The 26,936-nt window shown below is 37.6% G+C and overlaps 1 protein-coding gene across 5 annotated transcripts in view; it reads left to right on the top strand.

Annotated features, from left to right (window-relative positions):
• SEMA5A (semaphorin 5A) overlaps positions 1 to 26,936 on the top strand; it is a 350,426-nt gene that overhangs the window by 237,320 nt on the left and 86,170 nt on the right. For all 5 annotated transcript variants that reach the window (XM_027798610.2, XM_055705236.1, XM_055705237.1 and 2 more), the window contains exons 12-15: positions 3,671 to 3,878; positions 16,448 to 16,565; positions 22,278 to 22,459; positions 24,973 to 25,116. In XM_027798610.2, the coding sequence (XP_027654411.1) occupies positions 3,671 to 3,878; positions 16,448 to 16,565; positions 22,278 to 22,459; positions 24,973 to 25,116 (652 nt within the window). The remainder of the gene's footprint in view (positions 1 to 3,670; positions 3,879 to 16,447; positions 16,566 to 22,277; positions 22,460 to 24,972; positions 25,117 to 26,936) is intronic.

Below are 26,936 nucleotides of genomic sequence, written 5' to 3'. Positions count from 1 at the left end.
GGCAATAAAGTTACATCCATTAGGAGTGTCTGTGTTTACTGTTCTTCTTAGCTATTTCTTGGCAGAAGTGGACAGTTAGTTTGATTATAAAGTAAATATTCACTGGAAAGATTTTGACAGGTATGAAAACCTACATGCCCCAGAGCCATATTCAAGACTCATTTCTTTCCCTACTACTCTCTTTATTTTGCGTTACAACTGTTGTGTGAAAATGGCTGAACAGACAACACTTTTGAGAACGGGACTGTTACAAGTTCTTTAGGAGATCTGCAATCTTTGCTGGAGGCTGGATATGTAATTTTGCACACATTGTCATAGAATTGGAAATGCTGGAGCAAAGCACCTTGGTTTTGAAAGCACTAACATAATGGCTATGATTTTCCAACGTAAGGAAGCCTGGTATAGCAGGTATTACATACTAGTATGGTTTGAGGAGGTTGATAGCTACCTATCCTTGTTATGTACCGTAGTCTGATGAATACAGCTGCCAATTCAGTCTGTGTCTGTCTCTAACCCGTAGACTGAAAACAGAACAGATCCTCACCCTGGCTTAGTGTTCCAGGTGATCCATGCAAAATCAAAATCATAGGCAGGAGGAATTTAAAGCAGAGAAGCTAGGTTATAGAAGGTCAGAAGCAGGAGAGTTTACTCAGGTGGAGGTAGATCTCAGATAACATATTATTCCCTTTTACTGGACTTGCATATGAACCACATTGCTGCTGTGAAGAGTAGTTTCTTCCTGATAATCTGTGGGATATCTGGCGCTGCTTCTTCACTTAAAGCACAGTCATTTATGACTTTTGACATTTCTGTATGAGTGCTGATCCTCTTAGCAAATAGGAAAGGAATGGTTTGTTAGATGCTGAAGGCAAGCAAAAGGAAATGGGAGGAATGGACAACGTGTGCCAAGATAAGAAAGAAGAATAAGAGCAATGGCAGCTGTCCTGGGGAAGGCATTAATGCTGCCGTTCTCAAAGTGAGAATGTTTTTTTTTTTCTTTCTAGGGTTTTCTCTAGGTTTTTTTTTCTAGGGTCATATTCTCCAGGCCATAGGCCTGAACATAAAAAACCCTGTAATTCTGACCTCTACAATAAGCAAATTCAATGAGGAGAAAAGAAACATGAAATATTTGGGTTTGATCATATTTTCTTGTCCAAAGCTGCACTTCTAAATTGAATGTGTATGTAGGCATAGGGGAAGGAGGACTCCAGTCATGTTTTTTTCTTCTTTCTTCTCTTGAGGGAGGTGACAGCAAGTGACTTAGTCTGTGGATGCCAGAGCCAGCACAGTGGCAGGAAGAAATATGTCTTTACAAGACGCATGTGCTGAATGCATACCTGATTTTTGTCTCATGCAGGAAAGAGATGGCAAACCAAACACAATAAATCATGAATCTTACTGAATCTGTTGGCTGCCAGCTATGCAAGTGATATAGAGTTGTACTAACTGATCTATGAAGTTACAAGAATTCATTTACATTTGTAAAATTATCTCACTGCTTCTTTTCTTCCTCTTAGTACATTTTTTCAACTTCTTTGCCCCAAAAAAATCATTTGGTTTTTTACTCAGTGACTAACTAACACAGTCACTTCTTTTTTGGGGGAACTTCTCAGACCATATTTTGACCTTGAAACTTGCTGTAATTATAATTGAGATTTTGCATCCAGCAATCACCAGTGGAAACACTGCCTGTTACATTCTTTAGTTGAGCTGGTTGTGGCTTAATTTTGAGACATAACTGACTCATGGCAAAGGTTTAATTAATTTTTTAATCTGACTCTGCTTTAGATTCTTTGGGAAAAAAGCAGTAGTCAAATTAGAATTGTTTTTAATTAAATTTTAATGAAAATTAAAACTGTCTTTTAGTGAAAGGTTTTTTCTAGCAAATATCCTTACATACAGTAAATCCTGACAAGCTTGTTTATACCAAGAAAGGAGGGAAATGTGAACAGTTATATGAAGTGGTTATGTCAAGAATTGAGAGGCCATTCAGAAGACTATAACACACAGACATGATTTGTTACACTCAAAATCTTGTTATGGACAAAGGGGAATGCACTTTATATACTGAGCTAAGCATTTATGGTTCATGTAATTAGTTTTGACTGTCTGATAAAATTAAGTCCGTATTATCTAATATTTTTTTGTTAATAATATGCTTAAAATCTTATTCATAAACTTCCTATTAACTCCCTCTATTATTTGGTGTTATGCTTCCCCTTCCAGTACTTCTCCAGGTCTGAAGACTGACTATTCAGTCTTCCTTCAGGAAGGGCTAGAAGACTTTAACAGTAATTAGCATCTTAGGTTCTTCACCTCCTATTCGGTTTTGGAGCCGTCTTAAGGCTACTTTTTTGTATTTTCACAAGGTTGCTTGCTTGCTGTTCCTCACCACTTCCCAGGCAAAGGTTGGGAGCTGCAGGCTGCCCCCCCCCCCCCCCCCCCAAGCCCAGCTACCCCAGGGGGGCTGTTTGCCCCACAGTGACCAGTCAGGGGTGCCAGCCCCTGCCCCAGCCATTGCCAAAGCAAAGCCAACGCAGGGAGGCCACAGGCACGTGGCCACCAGGCGATCGCTGCCACGGCTAAAACCAGCCCTTGCCAAGGCAGGGCTAGACACGTCCTGGGAGCCTGCACTGCCAGCTGCCCACCAAACCGCTGGCCTTGTGCTGGTGACAGCAAAAATCTACTTATTGGGCTGCAGAACATAGCATCCCAAACATTTGTCTTATAATAATTACTGACTCACAAAAGACTTTGCAGTTTTTCAACACTTCACAGAAGTGAAGAGCTGATCTTGCTATGTGTGTTTGCAGTGCTGGATCTTTAACATTTACTATGTCTGGCACATAGAATATTGCATAATGCAGTTTTGGTCAGACAACTATCTAAAATATTTATCAGTGTGAGAACGTGGTCCTTTGTGTTTGGAACAATGTTCTTTGATATTTTTAAATTATTTAAAAACTTTGCATGAGTGAATCAGAAATCTCACCTGTCATCCGACACTGGTTTGTGATGCTTAACTGTCTTTGCTTAGAAAGCACAATAAGAATGGAAGTGAAGAGCAAATGCTAAAACATGATTTTTCACAGGTCAAAATCTACATAAGTAAGAAGAAGGGTCGCAGACTCATTTTATTGTTATATTCACCTAGACTCAACTACGACCTGCAGATATTCCTGCATATGTGCTTTATTAAATGATTGCAATACCAAGCTAAACCCCACAGTTTTTTAACACAGAGAATTTTAAAACAGATTGGGGCAATGCTCGATTTTATTGCTTTCTAAACTGCTTTAAACATAGTAAAGTGTAATACAATCTGGTAAACTGAAATCAGTAACCCTTGCTGTGAATGTGCATTTATAATAGCCAGATTTGAAAGCTGGTTTTCTAATGACTACTGCTGTGAAGTCTGTTCTGGACTAACAAAATAATTTTTTACTGTATTACATCACATAGAAAACTTCAATGGCTGTTTTCAAGTTCTTTCTAAGTCCTTTTCACTGTATTCAAAACAATTTAGGAAACTCCAGTCAAAGTACTCCCACATTCTGAGGCTTCATTGAAAACATCCATCATGGGACAAAGATTTGTTCACTGAATGACACCAAGTAGGTAGCATTGCTAGTATGGTTTTTAGTAACTCATTTTTCTCTTGCCTTTGCAGACTATGGCACTATTAAGAAAGTACTCGCCCCAAAGAACCAGACTTCAAGCAGCTGCCTGCTGGAGGAAATTGAACTTTTGCCGAAAAGTCAGCGAGAGCCCATCAGGAGCCTTCAGATCCTGCACAGCCAGAGTGTCCTTTTTGTGGGCCTTCAGGAACATGTGATTAAGGTCCCCCTGAAGAGATGTCTCTTCTACAAAACATACAGGTATGAAGAATCAACTAGTTTGATTTGATTGGAGAAAAATGTGTGCAGGGGGGTGCAGACAAATGGGAAAGAAAAATGACTGTAGGTATGAATCCAAATTAATTACCGCTCCCAGTAATGGCTTTCCATATACACTGTTTATCAGAAATGTCTCTGAATGCTAGTAATAACTTGGTGTGACTAGATGAGACTCAAGGATTTATATTGTTATTTAAGTGTCATAAAGATTCTGCATTGTGAAATGAAATAGTAAGAACTGGTTCATGTAGAAAACAGGTATCTGATAATGTTTAATGTAGCTGCTGGTTTAATAAATTTTAAAGCTTGAAGTGTGAACAAATTTAAGTTGGGGTTTTTTTTAAGCTGTATTATAACTGAATAAATATCTCTGTGGGTTCAGAAAGAAAACTGGATTGGATGAACTCAGAGTTAAGACTAGTTGGAAAAGTGGCTATTAAAGGTAGTGCTGGATCAGGAAACCATAATAAGTGTAAATATTCTACTAGGTGAAAGTGTTATGCAGCTAACAGTTGTTCAATCAAGCAAGGAAAATAACTTACAAATTATCACTTGGGTTTAGACTGTATTATAGTAGTTAAGTAATTTAAAATTCAGCATACATTTTTTTCTATATGTTATCTAAAAGTACTTCTGGGTTGCAAATCATATGCTATTAGAGATTATTAATTTCCTCTAATTAGTGATATGTTCCCTTTGATATGTGTGGTTCCACTAGTTCAGTACAGTTGTTATGTTTTGCATCAGATAGACTCTGAACCAGTGTGATGAGCTTTTTGAGAACTGTGACAGATGCATTTGGTTGTTTTTCAGCTTGTTTTGCCTTCAGCTTGTTTGATATACATTCATGTGAAAAGCTGGGCTATTAGAGGAGGTAGGAGGGCTGCCAGCTGCCTTTCTTGGCTGCTACACTCAGGGTCATGGAGACGTTATTTGCGTGGCAGACACAGAGATTGTACCTCCTGTGAAAGGCAGTGACCATTTGCAGGGGGAGACATTTCTGGCTGTCAGAGGGACACGCATACAGTCACAGAAGGGAGGTGACTGCAGGATGCAGGTGTAAATCTGTGGCTCAGAAACAGTGGAAGGACTTTTCCGAGGGACCAAGGTCTAGGTGGGGATTGGTGCCATGCAGGAGAACAGGGAAAGGCTACTGAATTCAGGAAAAGACTGAAAGAAAAGCTGTGCCCTGGAAAACTGGAGTAGACCGGGGAAGGGGAGTACTCTCCTCATTACAGCTCCTCATCAGCCCTTTTTGCTCATGCTGTCTTATGTTGCGTATTATAGGCATTTTGTACTAAAACAGAAGTGAGAGAGCACTGGAAGCCCCATTGGAAGTCCTGCAGAGCTTTAAGGAAAAGTTGTATATAGGCAAGTCTCTGCCTCAAACTTTTTGTTGATTTAGGGGCCAACATAAGACAAAGTTTTATCTTTCTTTGGTTTAGTCAGTTGAAACAGAATGTGTGGTGGTCCTGTAGCCCTTTTTTTTTTTTCTTCTTCTTCTTTTAATGAAGTGAAGGATTATATTGGGAGAGGTATATGTGTGCATGTATGTACATCTGAAGAAGGAAAAACTCTAATGACATATTCCTGTGCTTCTCTGTTTTCCTGACTATGATATGATTATGCTGTTCTGGTTGTACAAGACATTGAACATGTTTCCCTGAGCAGATATTTTTGTTTCAGAAAGGGAGATCAGGCTGGTATCCTGTGTTTTCTTAGGGTCTGTGTACCCATGATAGCAAACAAACACAGAAAACTCAGTAATATGGGTGTCCTATATTTACATTGAACCTCTACTCCACTTCAGGCATTTCAAGGCTGGAGCCTAATTATAGTATTAGTGAGGTGTAAACTACAAAATACAGAGATGAGACTTCCAGAGCACCTGCTTAGCTGGTGCCTGTGTGGATGTCCCACAAGGTGGGTACCTGTGCTTCTGTCAGGACAATTTCCGAGGCACCAGTGCTATCCCAGCTGCAGGGCCCAAACATGCTTCTGCTCTTGCAGGGTGAGACTGCTGTCTTAAATCATAGACCCCATGAATGGTTTCAGGCTAGGCATTCCTTTCCCTGTTTGAGCAGTGCGGTCTAATTGACTAGTTTTTAAAGAGCTTTCTTTTCTTAGAAAAAAAAAGTTGGTGCTGTTCCCATTGTACTGAGTAGAACAGTAGTTAAATGACTCAAATCCTGCTCAAATGATAATTTATTCCTCTGCCCAGAGGTATGTGAAGTCTCATCTTCCACTGGAACGACTTACTTAAAAGGAGACAAAATTATTCCTCATGGGTTTTTCTAAGTCATATCTTTTGTAGTTGTATGACTTTCCTTGTAATAATTAAATATCCATTGCACCAAAAGGCTTGCCATCCATGCTTTCATCTTGGCTAAAGAGTTCACCAGCAATTCTAGCTCTGTTGTGTGAGAAAGGAGAGGATTTACAGATGTGATCTATATGAAATAAGGCATGTCCTTGTCGTCTATCATTACGCACTCAGGTCGTTTGGAAAATGCAGACATAATCTTTCTCTCACCTGTCACTTACTTTTGGCTTGACTTGTTTTTTCCTGGCTTATGCAGGAATGCTGGATTTCAAGCATATTTTATTCTCTACATGTGGAGAAGAATGTAGGTACCTTACTTGGGGCTATAAATTTCACTAGGTAATGAAACATCCAAAACTTGGTCACTGCATTGCTGGGTGCTTTAATACTCTCATTATTGTTATATGTTGTCAACTATTACTTCTATCCCATAGCAATGAGTAAAAAGTAAACCTTATCTAAAGTAATGCGTTGGGGCATGGTGGGGTGTTTTTTGGAGTATTTTGATTTTATCTATTCACATCTATCTTACTTAGGACTGCACCAAGGCCATATTCTGAACTTCCATCAATAATAACTAGACTTTCTTCCCGAGATCAAGGGCTTGTGTAGTCTTTAATATCTACTTCACATCGTTATTGAGAAATAGAGAATGCTTGTGTATGAATAACAACCTTAAAAAAGCCACAAGACTGAAGATATGCTAGCTCATCTGCTCCGTCTTTGTGTCAATGGCAGAGTGCTCACCGTCTAATCTTTTCTAATCTTTTTATTTAGGTTTATTGTAAAGCTTTCAGACAATGCAACTTCAGTCCCTCTGTTGGGCAGACTGTTCCGCAAGCTAATATCTCAATGTCAAGATAATTTTCTTGAGATTGCCTATTTTTTCTTTTTATTTCATTACTCCTTGTTTTATCTTCATGTACTAGCCTCTAAAGCATGTGGTTATTGCTTTTATTTGTAGTTTGTTATGTTTTCTGAATTGTCACTCTGATATGCTGTACAGATCTAACTAATTCGTATTTCCTTGTAAATTTGTTCCTCAAGTTAAAGGTCCTCTGTGACCACAGTGTTGCCTCTGAAGGACATTTCTCTGATTCAGGACATTCCTGTTCCCTACCAGCTCACAGCTCCACTCCCACAAACACTGTTAACAAAGGTCCTTGAAAATATTATTTTAGACTTGGAAGATAAATTTGAAATATTTTTTGTTTGGATGTTCTAGGTGCAGTTTGGTGCACTAATTACTATGACAGCAGACCATACCACAGGCAGGGCCTGTTGTCACATCTGCATTTTGGGTTACTAGGCGCTTACCATTATGCCACGATGTTTTCATTGTTTATGAGTTGCCTGGGCCAGTTACTTGGATTGACAGTTTTCAAGTTATGGGAGAGTCTCCCACAGACTTCTGCCAATGGCTGAATAGTTTTGAACATCCTGTCATAACCCTGCTGTTTTCAGCAATCAGCTAGGAAAAAAATAGTTTGGGACATGTGAGTTATTACAAATAGTTCTCCAAAAAGCCCTGTTGTCTTTGTGCTCCAGGAGAAAGCAGCAGGGAAGTTAACTTAGTTCCTCTCTCCTTGGGGAAATTCCTTAATATTATCACCTGGGTATTGTAATTCACACATACTTACCAAAATTTTACGGAAAGACCAACATTATTCATTGGAGCTACTATTTTCACTGTGAATTCTCCAGCTGTCTATACTTTTTCAGAGTAGGCCAAGCGTAGAGCACAACTGACTTGTATGCCTGCTGATGAACTGTGATGTGAGATAAATAGAATGATTATCATGAGAAGATAACCATTAAAGTCTATAAAGTTGCAGTGTCTGGTGTTTACTTTGAAGGCTCTATGCATCTGTAGTAAGAAATATATCTGTAGCAGAGGGGTCACAACTCTTCCCCTGAAACAAAGAACTGGTCAGCTTTCTTTTATTGGTGGCTGTAGCCTTCAAAAGCAACCTTGGATGGCAGCGATTCCTCTGCAGCAAATTTGTCAATACTATAATTTGTACTGGAGTTTTCTGTGAATCAGTTCTGAAAGGAGGGGCAATGGAAGATTGTATCAACCCAATGTTCTGCAAAATCTTACCAAGCAAGGGTCAAGAATTGGTACTCATGATGAAAATTAGGTTTCACACACTTAGAAGGTTTGAAAAGTAATCTTAATATTAAATTATGTCTAAGTAAATAAGTTGTGCCATCTGCTAAAAGCTGTACACATAGAGACTTCTCTAGCGTGGGGGGGGGGGGGGGGAGAAAAAAAAAAAAACCACCCCAAAAAATCCCCAGCCACTTCTGGAATTTTTTGAGTATTGTGTTTTATATCATATGCTTAAAATATTATTGGGTCACAAGATTGTTTTGCTAAGTAATATTATCATAGCTATTCTACCATAACTGTAACTTTTCTCTATATACACTCCATCATTTTTATTTTAGCTTCTTTGTTAACCATCAGCTAAGCAATCTATCTGTACTCAAAAGGTAGCTGTAGCAGCAGCACAATACTAGAAAGGGTACTGGATTAACTGACAGAAGAAAACAATTATTGCAAATTTGGTTATGCTTCATTTCATTCCTAGAATTCCAGCAAGATTATTAGATTAAATATTTCAGCCACTGTTGCATTCCTTTATTGTCCTTTACCTATACATGTTTTTTTCCTCAGAAGTACTCTCACACAGTAAAAACCTGTTTTCCTGGAAATAAAACACTGGCTATCATTACATAGTAGAATAATTCTTCCTATATGCTATTATTATAGAAGTTAATAAGTAATGTGGTCTGAACTATTACGAGGTGCTAAGGTGTCCAGAGAAGTTTGCCAACACATGGACTTGAAATTACTTTTGAAATAATAATTCCAGAATAGTTATTTTTGGATATCCAGGTGGATTTCCTTATTTCAAAATATGCAAGCCTTATTCCAGTTTAAATCGAAGAAAGACAATGCTGCATTAGAATGCTGGAATCACATGAAGACTGATCTGAATTAGTGATTCCAGAGTAATATTCCAGAATCAGAATCCCCATAAATTTTACAGACTGGGACAAACCATAATCCTGACTGCAAGACTAGGTTATAAGCATCTTTTTTAGTTATTAGATACACTGCAAAATTATCTTCAGTTGGTGTGAACTTATGAAAACACTAATAAAGTCAGCAGAACTATGAAATAAACATAGCTGAAAGTTTTCCTCGGTCAAAAGATGTAGAATATTAGTCCTGTACTGGGGAGGGAATCAATTCAAGCTCTACAGGTCTGAGGTTGGCTTGTATTTCTTTCTTCCTCTGTGAAGACCAAAGTTTTTGCAGAAAGTATCTTTGTCTATCTGGCTCACAAAATGCATCAGACACAAACTATGCATTTACATTTTGCTGCACCTGAAATATTTAGTCACAACTCTTTAACATGTGTGACCTGTGCATGTATGTACTGTATTATAAGCACACATTTCTGGCAAACAAGAAGGAATTTTGATAAATGAGTAGCCTGCTCCCAATGTATTTCTTCAAGTAGCCTTATGAGGAAAAGGAAAATGTCTTTTCCTTTTAGTTTGCAAAGTTGTAAGAAAACCAGATGGACTTGACTACATATTCACAATTGAGATTTTATTAGTAGGATATTATTTTAAACAAAGAAGTGAGCTAAGAAATAAAAATTTAAAACAGGCATGTGGCTTTCGTATGTCATGATGTAATTCATTGCTTTGCATTAAAATATACCAAAACTTTGAGGAATTTTAAGTTCAGTGTAGTCACTGTTTAGTTTTTCTTGAAATTCACCTGACATGTTTAAAGCAACCCATTTTCCAAGAGATCATTTCACTAGTCATTTGATACTTGGCAAGCGTATCCTCTGGAAACAAGAGTTAAAGGCATAGATGGTAAAAAGAAAAGGGGCAGGAAAAAAAAAAGGCAAATCTGAAAGGTGTTTTATTTTACAATAATTTAACATATCACATATTGGACTACTACTCAGTCAGGCCAACACATGTCCTATGCATCTCAGCTTACAGTACTCTGCATTACACACCAGTTGTTTTCTCATGAGAAATATTTGCAGCTCTCTTAATATTCTGTTATCTTTTTTGTGGACATTTTTATTTATTTGAAATTTTACAGAAAAGGAATATTTGGAGTCCACTATGGACTTGAATGTATGGGGGAGAGAGAGCCTATTCTGAATGCAACAGTGTGAACTGTGAGTAGGATTCCAGGACAGGAGTTTAGATGCTCCAGCTATGTGACCACAAACTGAATGGCTTTAAAGGTTATCTGCTCCTCATGATGCATTGTCAGGCCAGTGGAGTTACTTCTGGAATGAGAGGTAATGGTGCCCTTGAAATGTTGGGATACCTGCTATCTGGTTAGCACTTTTAAAGAGTGAAGTTGTATATCCAAAATCTGGGCCTACTATCTTTATAATAATTCATATTCTAACATAAAGTTAACCTCAACATTTAAGTTCAGAAGAACCTAGGCTACAGCTAACTAAAAGGATATTGCAGTTGTGTACCCTACTTACATTTATCTCTTCTGAAGATGCACAGGTCTTTTAAAGACACGGGGATGCCATACGGAAGCAAATGTGTCCAGCCTGGGTAATCACTGTTACTGCTGTTCTGGCCTAGCACACCTTGGGTTGCCTTCCACTTGGGTAGCTCAGATTTTCAGAGCCTATTTGCAAACCACAGATTTGCAGGCTCTAGTTTCAGCCCATTAAAGGACTTTGAAAGCCCTAGCTGTACCTGGTGGTCCCAGCATTTCCAGGCTCCTACCTCCTAATCAGAGAGAGGGCTAGAGGCTCTGTCTTGGCTGATTGACATGGATGGGGACCTCAGAAGTTATTTCTTTACAGTGAGTGGCAAGCCTGCATTCTTTTGTAGCGAGTGTGCTCTGAAAGTTGTCTTTCACATTTGTTCCAAATAAAGCCACTTGGAAGCATAAATTTTCATAGAATTGTGCGATATAAACAACTTTACTAAACAAATTATACATCAGTTCCTGATTCAGAATTTGAAGGGAGGGGCTTGTAGATTTAAGATTAGTATTGTCCGAGCATGTTGCAGGATTGAATCATACCCAGATGGATTTTGATTGTCTTACAGAAATTCAAGGAAGAGGAGTAGTCCACACTGGGTGACTGAGATGATTAAAGGGTGTGATTTTTCTTAATGGTACACAAGGGTTAAGCAGAATTCTAAATATTTGACAGGCATCTTAGTTTGAGCTCCTAGGACTTTATAAATTGTGTGCCTACCATTTAAGTTCTGCATTGTTCATCTATATCTTTAGATCCCTGTTCTTCATTGCACACCTATATATATGTATATATCTACAAGACCAGTACTAATGGAAAAAAAACACTGATAGGTGCCTTTATACGGACATCTAGTATCAGATTCATGTATTCATTCAGAAATGGATGGGACAATGCATTTCGAACATGAGGCAGGCTTTTATCTTCAGTTTTCTGTTCAAATATGCAGTGAAGAATCTGGCTTCTGTGAAATAAGATGGTGACCCCAGTTCAGTTCCTGGCATACAAAGTGTCCAGATCACAGTTGACAGTAATTGGAACTAGGTAGGCCTGGCTGTCTCGGTAGAAACGATTGAAAGGGTCAGGAGACAGAAATATCCTGTGTTCTTCAAAATGCTGTATATATGTAAAGACAGAAAAGTGTTTCATTGAACAGTCTTGAAAGATGCACCTCTTATGTTTGTCTGTTCTCTGAACAAAATGTTACAGCTCAAGAGGATACCTGATCAGCACTTCTAATGTATATTCATATGGGAATATATTCTTCCCCTCAAAGAAGATTTAAAAATCTCTTTGAAATCAATGGTATGAGGATATAGCTTTTAATCTTAAGGTGTTTTTTTTCTTTTTTCTTTGGAGCACACGTAACAAATTCTTTTTAGTCTAAAACTGTAAGGGGTTTGCAATATATTTTGCTCTGAATGATGTTCGTTTCTGACTCATTTTCTGTCTGAATTAGTCATCTCAAACGTAACTCAGGTAGAGCAGTTTTGCTAGCCTACTTGGGGATAATTATAAAATAGCTGAAGAAAATGACCTGCTATTGCTGGCTTGTTTTAGAGTGAGGTGACTTACGGTTCTGTTACTAGTCAGTCAAAATCCATTGTTTAAGTGTTGCATGACTGTCAGTAGACATACTGAACCACCACAGCCAAATGAATGCTTTGCAGGAGAGACACTCAACTACCTATCATTCACGTCTGGTAAAAAATGTGAAACGACAATGCAGGGGAAAATTAGAATCAACCAGTAGAAGCCAAAAGCAGTTGAGTGTTTTTGCAGAGAGTGCTGACTCAACAGGGTATGTGACATTACAAGTCTTAGAATGAATCAATTCACTTTTATTCCTGAATTTCCATCTGCACAAAACTGCCAGTTTTAGAAGTGTGGGGACAAATCACGTGAAGTCTTAGAGATATGGGCTGGTGCCTACTGGGAGTGACAGACAAAACATTCATTTTCACCGCTGTTGAAATTGAGATATAAGATAACTTCCAGAGACAAGATGGCTAATACACAGCTCTGCTACTGCCAGTGTCATTATCTGACAGAGCTCTGTCAACTGAAAGACCTAATACTAATTTTAAAATTTATCTAATTTTTGAACAGTAGCATCTAAAATGGCTTTAATTTAGACAGAGGTTTGGGAGGAGAAAGGGATAAAGCTGTACAGTGGTAGCTAATTTTCAACTTCTCTTACATACATGAATCTGACAGCTATTTTGCACAATTTCTTTTGTTATTTTATGTACACACTGAATTCCTCTTACTGCTGTCTCTTGGGAGGGAGGTTCATTAAAAAAAGAGTTAAAACAACATGAAACTTCTATTGGTGGAAGACAGTAAGGACACATACTTATGATTTAATAATAGTCCCTTTAAATTTAACATTTATAAAACCTGTTATTTTCATACAAGCTTTATTCTATTCTCATTTTCTGTCTTTAAACTTATTTTTTTATCTGTTTCTTTTGCTTTTTTTTTAATCTAAGCATAGCAAATCAAAATAATTTGCTGCTGTTATTCACACATCAAATTATCCCTCAAAGGAAAGAAAAAGGTTTTAAAAGCTGACATAATTAAGCAAATATGGGTAGAAATTTAACTGCATATTACTGCTCTCCTTTTCGTTTAGAAGAAAATATATCCACTTTTCAGATATACTGGTGGTCTAAACAAGTGATCTAAAATAAATAAATAAAAATCCTTCTGAGATGTGAGGCAGGGAGAACAGAAAAGGACTGTTGTGCCAATACCTGAAAACAGGGCAGCTATTTAAGCCAGGTCCTGCCTCATTTCATAAATATATCTTGCATGGTGAACTGAAATGCCAGAAAGAGAGTGATAATTCTGAACTACACTTTCATGATATGATTTTTCTGTCAGAATATAAAATTAAAAAAAAAAATTAAACCCTTTACAAAATGAGACTTAGGTATAATAATGACTGCAAAGGCAAAATTACAATTCCTCATGTGGGGAATACTTCTCAGACAAAATTTTCTGTTGCTTTGTTTTGAATTGTTCATATGAGTCCAGGATTAATTTATATATTGTCCTGTAAAAAAAGTAAATAAATACTGAAGACAGTTAATGCCTCTTCTTTTTGGAGGAAGTTCTTTGTACTTAGCTTCTTGTCATCTGCATGAATTTAGCTGAGTTATTAACATCTTAAAATAATATTTTTCATGTGCTCAGTGGACCTTCTTAACTAAATTCTGAAAAGACTCACCTCCTTTGATCTTGCTGCAATGCTCTCCAAACCTGGTCACTTACTGGAATGGCCACGTTTATTGTCTACAAGGTGATTGAATATGCTTTGTCCCAGCAGTGCAAGAACTTTTCACCATATTTTTAACTTTATTTCTTCCATGAAATTAGGATCTGTTCTGATACAAGGAAGCTGTGAGAATGGTCAAAATACGCTTCAAGTGCCCCACTTAAAACTTCTAAGTGACTTGTAATGAAAGATGCAAGCCATTTTGATTTGTCTGAGTGGAAAATAATGTGGGGAAAAAAGCAAAAGAGGAAATGGAGTCTAAAAGCAGAGTGGTAGAAGGATCACCTTACTCCCAGGAAAGAGAGAGTGTGGTTCTAAGTGAAAGGATAGTTGTAAAGTACTCGCTTTTTTAATAACAGGTGTCTAAAGCATAATAACTGCATTTTAAAATATTAAAGCTTAACATAAAGGAATTTGGAAAGGTGAGCACTTCTACTTTGAGAAATAGCATAGCTAATGTTGCCTTTCATTTTGTTTTGTATTCTTTTTTCATAAAACGTGCTTTATTGGAGATGTTCTGTGGGAGAACGCTGAACATCTTGGCTTGCAGACACTGGAAGACCAAAACCCTTAAAACTGTCCATAATTTGGATTAATTTTCTTCCTCACCTTCTAGATAGTTAAATGGAAACATACAGCCTGAGTTACAAAAATGCTAAGTGCCTACAGCTGCAAGAGCCATCAGTGGGAACTCTCTTTTCAACACTGAGTCCCCTAAACCAAAAGTTTTATCTTTGAATTAGTAGCCTAATTGGGAGTATTTAGGCAGTTTTGACTATTATGTCTTTTACTCTGTGCCCATTTTGTAATGGGAACTATCCTTTCACATAGTACTGGCCATCCACATTGCCAAGTGTACTGTAGAAACAAATTCTTTGAAATTTATAGGCACTAAGAATCTTCTGTGATGGTGTTATGGAGTAGTATAGCAGGGAATTAGTAGATCTGCATTTTGTCTGAACTTGGTACTACATGGAGAATGCCTGACATAAATAGAAATATGAATAAAATACAGGATTTGGGAGGAGAGAATCACAGAAGGGTTGAGGTTGACACGGGCCTCTGGAGGTCATCTGGTCCAGCCTCCTGCTCAAGCAGGTTCACCTAGAGCCCATTGCCCAGGACAATATCCAGTTGACTTTTGAATATCTCCAAAGAAGGAGACTCCAGAACCTCTCTGGTCAACCTGTGCTAGTGCTTAGTCGCCCTCACAGTAAAAAAATGTTTCCTTATGTTCAGAAGAAACCTCCTGTGTTTCCGTTTGTGCCCATTGCCTCTGATCCTGTCACTGGGCACCACTGAAAAGACCCTGGCTTCCCCTTCTTTACACCCTCCCAGGTATTTGTACACATTTATGAGTCCCCCTCTGAGCCTTCTCTTCTCCAGGCTGAACAGTTCCAGCTGTGTCAACCTCTCCTCATAGAAAAGATGTTCCAGTCTCTTAATCATCTTTGTGGCCCTTCACTGGACAGATGTGAGATGAATAGACAATTAAAGACAGAATGATAATGCCCATGGATTTGTGTTGAACAAGAATGATCAGTCTAGCATTTTTTATAAACTAGATAACATGTTTGTATTTATTAATTATATATGTAATTTACAGGTATTTTTACAAATGTTAAAACAATCATATTATGCTTCACTGTGATGGGAAAGCCACATCCTTTTAAATGTATCTTTAGCTATGAAACATGGACTGTTAATGCTTTACCTACCAGTAGCAAGAGAAAACTGCCATTTAATAGAGAAAGGAACTTATAGTATTGTGGAGTGGATCTTTCAGAGTCTGTAGGAAGCTGGACTATCATCCTCTTCTTCGACCTTCCTCGTGCTGCTAGGAGGGAATGTCTAGGGAAGCATACGATAAGTAGCAAGTGTGATGGCAGCCAACAGCACCCCTTTGAACTTACTTTGATGGATTCTGTAACAGTGCAGAAAATAAATCTGAGGGTTTTATAACTGATTTTCAAAGAGTAGATTTTGTCATCTGTTTTCTGACAAAGATTATTCCAAATATAATTCCAAAACTGATAGAAAAGACTAAGAACTGTAACTCCTAAAAGCTTTACTTGGAGCAGACAACATATGCTTTGTATGAATTACTATAATTCATGATTAAGTACACTAGTTGGTCTTGATGACATACCATGCATGCAGCCAGAAGAAATTCAGCTATGCACTGAAAAGAAATCCTAGCTTTGTGTAGGCATTCAAATTCATTCTTCTTCTATTTTGTCATTTTGTCTGTGCCATACCACAAGAGAGATCACTTTTGCTACCTGTTTTAGGCCTATGAAACATAAATAGATGCCACATAGCTATTCAGAGATCTTTGGCCAGTACAGATGAAGAGAAATGTTCATGTTCTCTGATTGGTTTTCATTCACAGTGCATGCATTGGATCCCAAGACCCTTATTGTGGCTGGGACATGGTGATGAAGAAATGCACGACGCTGGAAGAAAGTCTGAGCATGAGTCAATGGGAGCAAAGCATTACTGTGTGTCCAGTAAGTCCAAATATATTCATCTACCTCTTAAACCTTCTGATTCCATGTGAATTTCATGAAAATAAGCTGGCACAGTTTTTTCAACCTCAGAAGACTGTATTTAATGCCATTTTCCTCAGGCCTTCCCACCAGATTTTAACAGGATATTTAGTTTCTATTTCTCATCAAGCTACTTATATAATAAGGTCAAATTATTTATAGTACTTTAAAGCATAGTTTTTTACCTGTAATGTCTGTGTTCCCACCTTGAAAGCACTAAGATTAGAAATATTGACATGTTTTTCTCTGCAGGATGTTTCTCTGTTTTGTACTTTGGAAAAATGTAATCACTAATGGTATAATCTTTTCTTTTAAGATTATTATTGCTAATATAAAAGGCCATATAACTTTTATAAAAAAACTTTCAAAGGCCATGAATATGAAGGTTGAATTGTATAAGTCTCACACACATAAATGACCAGAGTGATAATTATAATAAACTTAATGTTAATATTTACATTGGCTTAACACTTCTCATTAAAAATAGTATTGAAGAAATGTAATATAAAAAACCCAAACAACAAAGTTGATTTATATTTCTCCTTTTTAATGTGGTCCAGTGTTCTTTTAATATTGATTCTTCTCCCTCAGAGAGCACAAAAAGAGGGTTAAAAAGGGTCTTCCTTGTGCTACTAAGCTCTTTCCTTTGGAGGCTCATGCTGCTTTGTCTTGTCCTGCCCATGAAAAGGGAGTCTTTCCAACTCAATTTTGCTTTCATCACTAAAAAGGGCTTCTTGAACTTGCCCCCACTCGCCACTGGAGCACATGCATCTACAAATTTATATGCTCATACAACATCCATATCCTATTCTCTGTGTGTTTAACAAGCTCCTTTTAACGTCTTACTGATACTCCTTTCTAAGCTGGGCTTTGTTTAGTAAACTAGAGATGTGCTAAATTAGTATACAGTTCTTCCAGCTTTCACTTATGATCTCTACATGTGTTGCAGTAATTTCATAGATACAAATCATTATGCTGATTCTAAGGTCCTTGAGAACTAGCTCCTGTGTTCTGACTGTCTGTGTTTGACATTAAATAATAATTTTTTTAAAGAATCCTTGTGTCTTGTCCTTTGCATCCATGCTCTCACATAGTGGCCTAATAAAAAAAAAAAAAGGCTTGCATTTGATTAATCTGCATTAGCATTTTAGCTCAAATCAGGAGCAACTTTGGGGTAAATGCTCTGGTTTTTCCCATCTGCTATTCTTTGGTTCACATCACAAAACAGTCTTAAAGCACACAAGTGACATTTCTTTCAGATGAAATCAAACCAAAAATGTGCTCCAGCTATTACTAGGCATTTGATTCATGGCCAGAGTAAGCCCAAAGCAAAGCCCACAAAATATCTATGGTGTGTATGTCAAGTCTTCAACACCAACTGTTTTATTTTCCAGATTTGCACTTGATGTGCCTACCACTTGCTAATATAGACATAGCCGTTGTCTCACAGAAAGTCTGGATTCAGTCACTAGTACAGCCCTGGCCTTCCTGATTAGCAAGTAACTAGATGCGCTGTACAGTATACATTTCCAAGTACATGGAACATATCGTATCTCCCTGTAATAATCCCACAGGCTAAATGTGTTTATGGGGGGGTTTGCTGGTGGCCTAGTTGGGTTGCTATATTAGAAAGGATTACTGGAATGGGCTGATTGGTTGATGTTTGCATGAGCAATCTGCCTGCTGCTTAGTCTTTGAATTCTGGCATTAGTCCTTATTTTCATTCATAGATACAAAACAGGAGGCCAAGAGTGGGTGGAGGGGGAGGGAGGAATGGTTTAGACAGCAGAATTCAATTCTGTTCCTTTCAACTGGAAAAACAATTATTTAGTATCATTATATGACAGTTGTGTAGGATATGACAGTCTAGTCAAAGCGGAGGAGCACCAAAGGATTGCTCAGAATTTCATCCACAGCTGTGAGACTTATACTGCGTGTCAGAGATTAAAAGATTAAGCAACCCTGCAAAGGAATTTTGGAGTTGAGCAGTTTGAGATTGTATAAGGAAAATTTTAGAATTAACTCTCTAAGTTGAAAAGCATGGTTTTACCTCTTTACTGTCTAACACATTATGGAACAAATTTGAAGACTTCATAGAAACTTTCCTTTAAAACAACACTGTATTCTGGCAGACTTCAATTGATTAAAGTTTTCTTAGCAAGGCTTCCAAATACTTGTTTTTATAGCATTTTTATGTGCTGTATTCACAGAATATATAAGCCAAGATGTAATGAATTTAGTTTTGTAGGCAACTGAGCTATGTGCATCTGTAACATTTGTTGTAATACATTTAAAATAATTTTGCAGGCAGAACACAACAGATTATTAAAAAACTTCTACTGTCCTTCTCTTGGTTCCAGTTGGGACCAATATCTTAATCATTAGTAAAATACACTATCTTTCCAACACTATAGAAAATTTGTCAGATTAACGCATGAGGAGTTTCTTCGAAACTCCGATCAGATAGAGAAGACTATTTATACACTACTTTAGCCCAGAATTAAAAGTGTGACCACTTGCACATGAGAAATTATCTCCTAGGGAATTACTCCTGTATGTGAATATTTATTGGTATGTCATGGTAGAGCAGGGAGAGGGCTAGGAGAGGCAGATGAGCATCTGTGTTATTGTCTTTCTGAACTTTGAAGATCATTTGTGGCAAATGCAGTTATTCTGGTTGTCTTGCTTTGATTTAATTCTCAAGGGTTTTTTTTGAAGTTATTGTTTTAGTTGGCATGAGTACACCAATTGTGTGTGAATACAGATAGTAATTAATGCTAAGACACATATATCTACTTTGACCTTCTTCCAGCTGGTCAGATATCCCTATTATTCATCCAATATTTTTGATAGTAATGAAGGTTCATTGTTTTGTTGAAATATTTTCCAGTGGGACTACTTGCAATCCATCACTTAAAAAATGAACCGTTATTTTATGTAAAAATACACATTATCAAAGAACTTTTACAAGGAAAGTAAAAATAATTTTAGAAAAAAGTTTTGTTTGTTTTTTTTTTTTACATAAGTATGCAAAATGAAATGGCTTTATTTTTACAGCTACACGCAAGGAAAAAGTATAGTATGGGGTCTTACCTGAATTCATTAGCAGCTTCAAGAAATACTCCAGTACCACTGAATTCTACACAAAGTAATCTCAAGCCAAAGAGCAGGTGGTAGATTTAAAGACTGGGTCACTGAAGCTGTGACCTTGACTCAGTGTAGAGGCACAAACCAGAAAGATAAGTTGGGTCTAGACAAAGAAGATTGGTATTTGGAGGATATTAGGAAGGAAGAAGGGACTAGAGGTATCTGCAGAAGGGAAAGGGTGACAAAAACAGGGTGGTAGAGAGGAGGTAAGTGTAGTTGGGCCAGGAAAGTACAGCCATATTGTCTGATTGATTGTGATTTTCCCCTTGAGGTGTGTCAGATTGTGAATGCTTAATGGGTATAGGTTCTGGTGAGGGCTTAAAAGGCCTCTCATCAGTATAGTTTTCTTTCTTGTAGTCCTATGATGAAACTGATATCACTTGTGAAAAGGAGCTATTCATAGAGAGACAGAGCAGGTGAGTCATGGGGAACAGCAAAGACTGCAGTAGGATGATCTTTACAGGAGTAGGGGGAGGGGGGAAAACAAGAAAGAGAAACCTGCCATCAGTATGTCCTTCTGAGCTCAAGCTTTCAGCTAATTTTTATGAATATTTTTCCTGCCCCTTGATATGATAACCATAGACAACTGTAGCTTTAATTTGTAATCGTAGGTGCAACAAATAAGATGCTTTGCTGCAGCATAGAAATAGAAAACAGTAAAGGCATTTTCACATCTGATATTAATTAGATTGGGGACATATTATTGCTAGTTTATGGACTGCATATTTGTTAGACCAGCAGTGTAAGAGAGATTGGGCTTACTTGTCACTTAACAAGAAGTATTTCGTGTTGTCTTATGAAAAACACCAGTGTATACTGTGCATGAGCAAAGGTCGGTGAGTTATTTTCAATAAACAGCTGTCAGCAGATTTTTGAAATGGTGAATTATGTCTGTGTCAGTTGTAGCTGGCAGAATACACACAAAGCTGTTCTGTGGAAAAGCTGTATCTCTGAAAAATAAATCATGAAGAATGTAATTGATAGTGAAATTATGGAACCTTTACCACAGTGGAAAGAATCAGCCAGCACCAGCATGGCAGTGGAAACATGGCTTGTGCTGTAATCAAATCTCTTGTATCTTAAAATTATTAGTGAAGTGTATACTTCCCTCACCACTTTAAAAACGAAACAATACTAAAAATAGCAAAGGGAGACACTGTTTCAGATCATTCATGACCATCTACAGCTGTAGTTCCTGTCTCAATATATAAGCAAATGTTAGTGTTACATTCTTACACATTTGATAAAATATGCATGGCTACGACTGATACATATTTATTTTTATCTAAGAATGACTTTAAACGTTATTTAGCCTGCACTTGTTAGTACTGTTGTTTTGATTGAAGTTAAAAAGTGACAATCCGAAGGTAAATCCTTTAGCATTTAAGTGAAAAAATGGTCATAATTTCCTTTTATGATCACAGATTTTTCAAGATTAAAACCTTGCTAAAAGAATTAGTAATATGAAAGCTTGTCTTTGTTAAAAGAGCTAAATTCCCTGTGTCCAGCACCATTTTCTTCAGAAGTTCCAGTAACCATGGAGGCTTCTGATTTCCAGTAGCACATTTTCAGCTGGATGGGAAAGATTTCTTATTAACATGTGTTATGGCTGCATGATGGAAATATTTCAGTCAAGATGAGAATGGTCTGACACTTCCAGCCAAAAGTGTTGAGAATCAACTTCAGCGGGAGCAAAGTGTCATCATATAGGGTTAGGTGCAGCTTTTTATACATATAGTTACATCTAACGTTTAGAGAAAGTCATATTTAAAGCCACATTTCACTGTTACGAAATGATATATGAAATGTCCTTCAAAAAAACTTGTCATGGAGATTTGAATTGGATTCATCCAGTTATGTTACTCTGTACTATTATAGAATGGTTTGGGTTGGAAGGGACTTAAAGATCATCTAGTTCCAACCCCCTGCCATGGGCAGGGACACCTGACACTAGATCAGGTTACTAAAAGCCCCATCCTGCCTGGCCTTGAACTCTTCCAGGGATGGGGCATCCAGGCATCAAGAACTTCTCTGAGCAATCTGTTCCAGTCCCTCACCACACCCATAGTAAATAACTTCTTCTTTCTTCCTTATCATCTGCTGCCTTTTCTTTTTGATCTAGATTTGGGTTCCCACAAGCGTTCTTGCACATGCTGTTTTACAGTCAGTATCCAGGTTCCCAATCACAGGTAAATTTTTAGGCAATAGGGAAAACTGTCAGAAGATAATAAAAAAAGTAGAACTATACTTTCTATTGAATCACTGTAGGCAAGCATCATTGTGAAAGGTAATGGTCACTGTTATTGCTATAATGGTGCCATCAAGTGCCCCAGATCAGTTGGAGGTGGTGGGACATGCAGCTACAGAAATTATAAGAGAAACATGCTGTCTGGAAGGTATACCTCTCCAGTGGAGGCTTTTATTGTTGGTGGCTGAAGGCTGTACCTCCATGTACTGCAGAATTTAGAGGTTATATGAAGGAACTGTGAAACCTCAGCTAAGCCTTTCTTTTGTGTTTGTTTCTAGATGAGGAATCTGACAGTGGATGGGCATTTTGGAACATGGTCGCAGTGGAAACCTTGCACCCACACTGACAGTGCCAGTGTTGGCTCCTGCCTCTGCAGGACACGTGTGTGTGACAGTCCTGCTCCTCAGTGTGGAGGCTGGCTGTGTGAAGGACCAACCATGGAGATTGCCAACTGTTCCAGGTACACAAAACAATCCCAAGTTCTATCATTTACGGTTTAAAAGTTTTTAACTTAATCAGAATAGAACTTACCTTTTGAAATCTCATCTGCAATCCACTGATCCTGCTTTGTGCATGAAACAGCTCATAGCAATGGCCACAGCAAATAAGACATCAGAAGGTATCTCTCACACTTTGTGAGACAATGAGCCAGATGGCAAATAGTGGTTTCAAATGTTGTGTACTAAATAATATTGTCTTCAGCTAATTTTGACAAACTCTGAAAGAGAAAAAAAAAGAAAAAAAGATGAGGTAGTACCCAAAGTATGACACTTTTTCTCAATTCTTTAAGTCATAAGACTTATTTTTCTAGAAGTCAGAACTGTTTACTTTTTTGGAGGTCTCATGTCACTATTGTCTTCCCCCATTCTATCTTGGGAAAAATGTTTTCATTATATCTTTTGGTTGTATCATGACATCTAGATCTTTTAACAGCCTGTATGCCACTCTCCAGCCACTCTTTTGTCTTCCTCAGGCACATAACAAGTCCCAGAGAAAAGTGAGAGCAGATCATTTCAAAGGGACTCAGAACACTGTATAATCTAAAATGCATTAGGAGTTCAGGTTTAAAACATTATATATACTTTAACTATAGGAGGAAACATACACTGGTGCATTCTGCTTATTTGCAGTGATTCTTCCTGCTTTTTGTCTCTTGTTTTGTTTTGTTTTGTTTTAAACAACAGAAGTACATCATGGTAGTGAATAAAATTTACCCTTCTGCACAAGATAACTGCAACCTCTGTAAGTGGAAATAGTCAAGTTTAGGGAAATTATTGAAAACATAACAATATAGTATGTAACGTCAGATCATGAGAACAGCAGAAAAGATAAGCATGCTGTGAGCTACTGGACAATCAAACAACAGCTATTTGCTGTCAGGTATAGAAGGGAATTTGGAACATGATTTGGGACTTGACTCATGTACTACCATTGGCAGTATTACACCACTGTTTTAACACCTTGCTTCTGTTAACACTGCTATATTACTAATTGATTCCAAGAATTTGGATATCCAGATATTTTGTTCATTTCACCACTTGGGTCAGACATTGCACTGATGGTGATCTTGTTTTTATGTCTGTGTTCATAGTGATAGCTGATTTTTTTTCCCCACAAGCTTTTTTTCTCTGTTATCGAATCTTATTTCCCTTATAATAAGAAGGAAGACATCAAGATGACTGAGATTTAATTTGGTAATATTTGTGATAAATTATTTGAATAATCTAATGTCATTTTTATTACTGGATTTAATTAGTTTTCCTTGTAAAAAAATATTTCAAAATCAAGCAAGGCAGTATTTTAACTTTTGCCTTTATGATGAAATCTTAAGAACTCATGTTTTAGTTTTATATTTCGTGATTTCTATTTGTCTTCTACCAATATAGAAACTGGAATCTAGCCGTCAAAAGGTTTTAGGAACTGCAGAAGTGCATAATTTTTTGCTTAGGACAGGGTATGAAATTCATTTTGAGATGTTTGGTCTACTATATTTTCTCCCAGGGTATATTAAAGAGAGATAGGAGTGTCCTTTCCAAAAGTTCACAAATGCATGGTACAGCTTGTGAATTCTGTTAGGTTTTTCTTTTTTTAACATTTCAAATAAGGTATTGGTGCCTTATCAGAGTGTCCAGTTGAAATTGTGAACTAATGCATTTTGATACTTGCTTATTACTCTTCTTCCTGTAGAATCACAGAATCATTTAAGTTGGAAAAGACCTTTAAGATCATTGAGTCCAACAGCAAACCTAACACTGCCAAACCCGCCACTAAACCATCTCTCTAAGAGCCATGTCTACATGTCTTTTAAATACCTCGAGGGATGGTGACTCAACCACTTCCCTAGGCTGCCTGTTCCAATGCTTGACAACCCTTTTGGTGAAGAAATTTTTCCTAATATCCAATTTAAACCTCCCCTGGTGCAACTTGAGGCCATTTCCTCTTGTCCTATCACTTGTTTGAAGAGACTGACACCCACTTTGCTACAACTTCCTTTCAGGTAACTGTAGAGGGTGATAAGGTCTCCCCTGGGCCACCTTTTTCTCCAAACTTTAATCACTTTCCTTTCAGAAGAGGTAGCAAAACTTGACACTTTAATCTTCCTGACAGAAGGACCCACAAATTGTAATTGGAACAGTATGTAATTATAAGTTATCTTCAGAACTTTAATACAGGAATTTGCAGATGAAGTTTACCCAGAATAAAGTGACCAAAAGCAACTAATTAGCTTCATATCTTTGTACTTTACATCTTGTGTAACGGGGTCATTTTAGCAGTTGCTGATTACAAAGCATGGAATACGGAAGGATCGGTGCACCCTTATTGTATTTCGATATTCTCTAAGAAATACAACACAATGCAGTATTAATAACTTCTACAGGAATATTAATGGGCCAGATTCTGCTGTCAGTCACACCTAATCAGCCATTCGCTATGTATAACAGATGACAGAGCCTGAGCTTTTTGTTCTACCAGAAATGGAGGCTGGACACCATGGACTTCTTGGTCACCTTGTAGTACCACTTGTGGAATAGGCTTTCAAGTTCGTCAGCGTTCCTGCAGCAATCCAACCCCTCGACATGGAGGACGCGTCTGTGTGGGACAGAATCGTGAGGAGAGGCAAGCTATCTTTTTTCTACTGTCTGTTTTAATATCTTCTGCTCAGCTGTATTCCACAGGACATTTTCTCCTTTACCTGCCTTTTTTTTTTTCTCATCCCATTCCTTTCACTCTCTCTTTGACTTCACTGCTGCACAATAGCAGTATTCCCATTAGCAAGGCTGTGGCTCTGCAGCAGTTCCTTCATCTTTCAGTTAGCTGCAGCCCTCCTGAGCCAGCTGAGAGCTCCTGGTAGTGCCAGAGAATTGTGCTGAAGCAATGTGCTGCTGTCCCTTGAGACCCTGAAAATTGATTCTCCTTGAAAATTGATTGCAGTGTGTTTGAATTGTAACTCACCCAGCCTCAAGACCTGGAATTCAGAGCAAAATATAGTAAGGTCACAGCACTATGTTACTGATGCTGTGAGTTCATTTTTTTCTGTCTTAAATGAATTAAGCATCTATATAACATGAAAGGAAGTTTCAAGGGCTTTGTTTTATATTCAATAAATGTAGTACACCTTGAACTCAAATATCTTTTAGGAAGGTTTCAGGTTTTTCTTTTTTTTTTTTTTTTTTAAATTTTTTGTATATATATTAACCCCTGAGCAGATCAGGTCAGCTCAGATTTTGATTTCACCATCTACTGCTTTGGCACTGGGCTGGGTATTTTGTCACTGTCTCAGAATGTAAAGTTCAGGCCTCTGATTCCATTTTACATGCACCCTAATATCAGTAATTTGTAATTTGTGTGTTACAAATTTTAACAGAAATTAAACATTTATTTAAATCAAACTAGAATATATTCAGGTAAATCACAGCTTAGATGCATTATGATGTTTCCTGAGGCATGCCAAAAAGCTAGATAGCAGAAGACTGGTGTTGGTGTAAGAATTCGGTGTACTGTAGTCATCCATTCCAAGAGGTATATGTGGATACATTTCGTCTCAGTATGCACTTGCAGCCTACTTCAGCATTTCTGTATGGATGATTTAGTGTCCTATATTGTTGTTGGATGAATACAAGATTCAGTAACCTTTATGATGAGTTTCAGTGAAGGATTTAATTAAACACCAATTCTGGAATTTCTTCAGATTAAGAGATTCCATTGAAGGGAAGTTACATCACACATTCATGTATTAACAGATCATCAGGGACCTTGCTTTCTAACTCTAAATGTAAAAGATCAGTATCACAGAACATGTGAACACTTCTTGCTGTTTCAGAGCCATGAGTATTTACTACTTCATCACAGAGGAGAGCATATTGTTGTTTTGTAAATTGCTTTCTGAAAATAGGTTGCCCAACCAAAAAGCCATTGGCATCAAATGTAGATTATATCTGCTGTTACGTAGCTCTGTCCCCAGCATGAATAGCACTTACTGATTTTCTTGAACTGAGAGGTCAGTCAACGGTAGGACACAATGAGACTGAATATAGAAGAGTTTAGCTTGGCTAACTTTTTTGTGATGGACTATGAATGTTAGTAGTCATTGTTCATCTTAAGTTTAACATGGAATGAAAGTCCAATAAGGAGTTTCAGAGAAATACAGAAAACAGTGAGAAATACTTCCATAATTATAGGTGAAAATGTCTGATATTAAGAAAAATGGGTGCACTAAAAAAGCCGTTACAAAATGGAAAGTGACACTTACAATGAGTTGAAATAATAGGAGCCTAGAAGGACTGAATTTTCCTATGTAACAGCTCTGAAGGACCAGCAGGCTTATGTTGCTTTACCATCATGGTCTGCAAGTTACTTGTCCTTTCCTTCTTTGTCCAGTTCAGCAGCAACCTGGGATGCGTGTGCCCGTGAGTTTACTGTAAGGTGCCTTTTTCTGT

Source organism: Falco cherrug, chromosome 3 (genome assembly GCF_023634085.1).
Source record: "Falco cherrug isolate bFalChe1 chromosome 3, bFalChe1.pri, whole genome shotgun sequence".
Classification (NCBI taxonomy): domain Eukaryota; kingdom Metazoa; phylum Chordata; class Aves; order Falconiformes; family Falconidae; genus Falco; species Falco cherrug.
This window is presented reverse-complemented; position numbering and strand designations above follow the sequence as displayed.